The sequence below is a fragment of the Rhinopithecus bieti genome, unplaced genomic scaffold (genome assembly GCF_001698545.2).
Source record: "Rhinopithecus bieti isolate Rb0 unplaced genomic scaffold, ASM169854v2 scaffold_2453, whole genome shotgun sequence".
NCBI lineage: Eukaryota > Metazoa > Chordata > Mammalia > Primates > Cercopithecidae > Rhinopithecus > Rhinopithecus bieti.
This window is the reverse complement of record NW_016804447.1, coordinates 419,233-421,580: the sequence shown is the minus strand read 5'-3', so window position 1 is coordinate 421,580 and position 2,348 is coordinate 419,233. Positions and strand designations below refer to the sequence as shown.

The window sequence follows — 2,348 nt, the reverse complement described above, 5'->3', positions numbered from 1 at the left end:
TTTTTTTTTTTTGAGAAGGAGTCTCGCTCTGTTGCCCAGGCTGGAGTGCAGTGGCCGGATCTCAGCTCACTGCAAGCTCTGCCTCCCGGGTTTTAGGCCATTCTCCTGCCTCAGCCTCCCAAGTAGCTGGAACTACAGGTGCCCGCCACCTCACCCGGCTAGTTTTTTGTATTTTTTTTAGTAGAGACGGGGTTTCACCGTGTTAGCCAGAATGATCTTGATCTCCTGACCTCGTGATCCGCCCGTGTCGGCCTCCCAAAGTGCTGGGATTACAGGCTTGAGCCACCGCGCCCGGCCTCACAGGGAGTCATTCTTACGAAAAACAGTCATTTACTTTTTTTTCAGCTTGTCTCTTTTTTCCTTTCTTTCTTTTTCCTATAGAAGAGCGTTTTGTTTTGTTTTGTTTTGCTTTGTTTTGTTTTTGTTTTTTTGTTTGCGTCCTTGGGAACTGTGCTCCTGCCTTTTGCACTCAACTTATCCTTCCTTCAGAAATGCCTTTGATCATGTACAGGAGGCTGGGCCTCTCTTCTCTTTCTCTGGGATAAGAAATTGGTCACAATGAATGCGACCTGCCTGTAGTGCAACAGGTCCTGATGGATGGCAGCCCACAGTGGGAGGCTGTGTCCTAACTGTGTGGAGGCAGGAGGGCATTCTGTACTAAGTTTAATGGAATCTGGTGAGTCTAGGACTTACCCTGGTACAGCAAGGGCACCTAAATAAAATAGTTTCCCTTACAAAGACATGGGAATGCCTAGAAACTTAGATTTTTTTGCCTCACACTTATGGTCCCCTCTTCCCCAACACAAAATAACCCAGAGCAACCAAAATGCTTCTCCTTCATTTTTCCTCTGAAACTTAACTTCCTTAAATGTACCTAACAGAATAAATTCTGAGCAAGCCTCCTTATAAAACGTGTGTATACTTAAACTTGTGAAAGACTGTTTAGAGTTTGAGTTACTAAGAGAATTAAATGGATAAATACGTAGTTAGGTCAATAAATACATAACAATGAGTTTGCAACTCTCCCTACATATCAATGTTATATTGTGTCAAAGAATGCTATACATGCCTTAAACATTTATATCCCCATGAATATTACTTAGATTGTGCTCCAGTGAATTCCACCAGATACACTGCAAGTGTCAGACACTGTGACCTGTGGAGTAAAGGGGCTCTCTATCCCTTGGCATTGGAAGGGGAAGTCTGAGCCTACCCAAGTTGAGGTGCAGGGAGAGCCTCCCTTTCTGGAGTTCCAAGGTGATGTGGTCTCCACGCTGACCTTCTCCATGGAACAGGACCCCATCTCCTTGCATGCTCTTGAATTTCAGGGAGATCACATCTTTGAGAGTACTCATCAACTTCTGATTGAACCTGTACAGAAGTGAGCTTCGGCCATCAAAGTCAGCAACGTCTGATTCTGGGAACAAAGAAGGAGCGGGAGAGAAAAATCAGTGCATATCCTCAGGACTGCTGTTCCTGTTTCCCATATTAGTTTGTGTCCAGTTCACAGAAATGTTCTTGAGATCTTCCAGGTCTAGTCTCAACAGGAAACATGTAGACTAGAACCAACCTAATTAGACTCAAGGGAATTATTCATTTACAAGCAGTCACCACACACTGAGTCAAAGTGAACTGATCATCAGTTTAGAAGTAAAAACTCTCATTAGTGGTATGTCAGCTTTTGCTGGAGGGGACAGGGTGAGAATACCGCAGGTACCTATGTCTGGCTTACTATGTCAGATGGCTTAGAATAATCTCTCATGATTTGTCTTCCTGACAGTCAGAACCACTTGATCTTCTCATCTCAGACACAACATTAGAGATGAAAAATAGATATAATTATGAAGCCAACTCCACATAGTACTGTCTCCCTAGAAGGCTGTGTTGAGGAGGATTCTGAGGCTTTTACTGGGTTCAGTGGAAAAAAAAAAATACTCAGCAAAAGAAGACTCATATTTGAACCAAGAGGGTAAATGTACTACATTCCTGCCGTAACTGCCTTATCTGTGCTGGTGATATTTATCATTTTAGTGTTTTCATAACATTCAATTCATTATTGTCAAAGCAAAAAAAAAAAAAAAAAAGGGGGGGGGGGGGGTCAAGTAACCATGATTTAGATAAACTTATGTAACAGGTATGTGCAAACATACCTGACAAATTATGTCAAAAATCTAACAGAGATTCTATTTGGAATGTGTTGTTCTAGGTTATTTTCATGGTTTTTTTTTTTCTATTTTTTAATTACAAAAACTTCTATAATGAGCTTTTATTGTAGAAAAAAAGTAAGACTGTTTAATTATACATTGAAACTGATTCATTATATACCATGTTCTGTGGGTGGGATTGTG

General features: G+C 41.4%; 1 protein-coding gene across 3 annotated transcripts in view; it reads right to left on the bottom strand.

The window, feature by feature from the left end:
* LOC108527216 (contactin-associated protein-like 5) overlaps positions 1-2,348 on the bottom strand; it is a 404,395-nt gene that overhangs the window by 399,684 nt on the left and 2,363 nt on the right. For all 3 annotated transcript variants that reach the window (XM_017868363.1, XM_017868364.1, XM_017868365.1), the window contains exon 2: positions 1,214-1,417. In XM_017868363.1, the coding sequence (XP_017723852.1) occupies positions 1,214-1,355 (142 nt within the window). In that variant the 5' untranslated portion in view covers positions 1,356-1,417. The remainder of the gene's footprint in view (positions 1-1,213; positions 1,418-2,348) is intronic.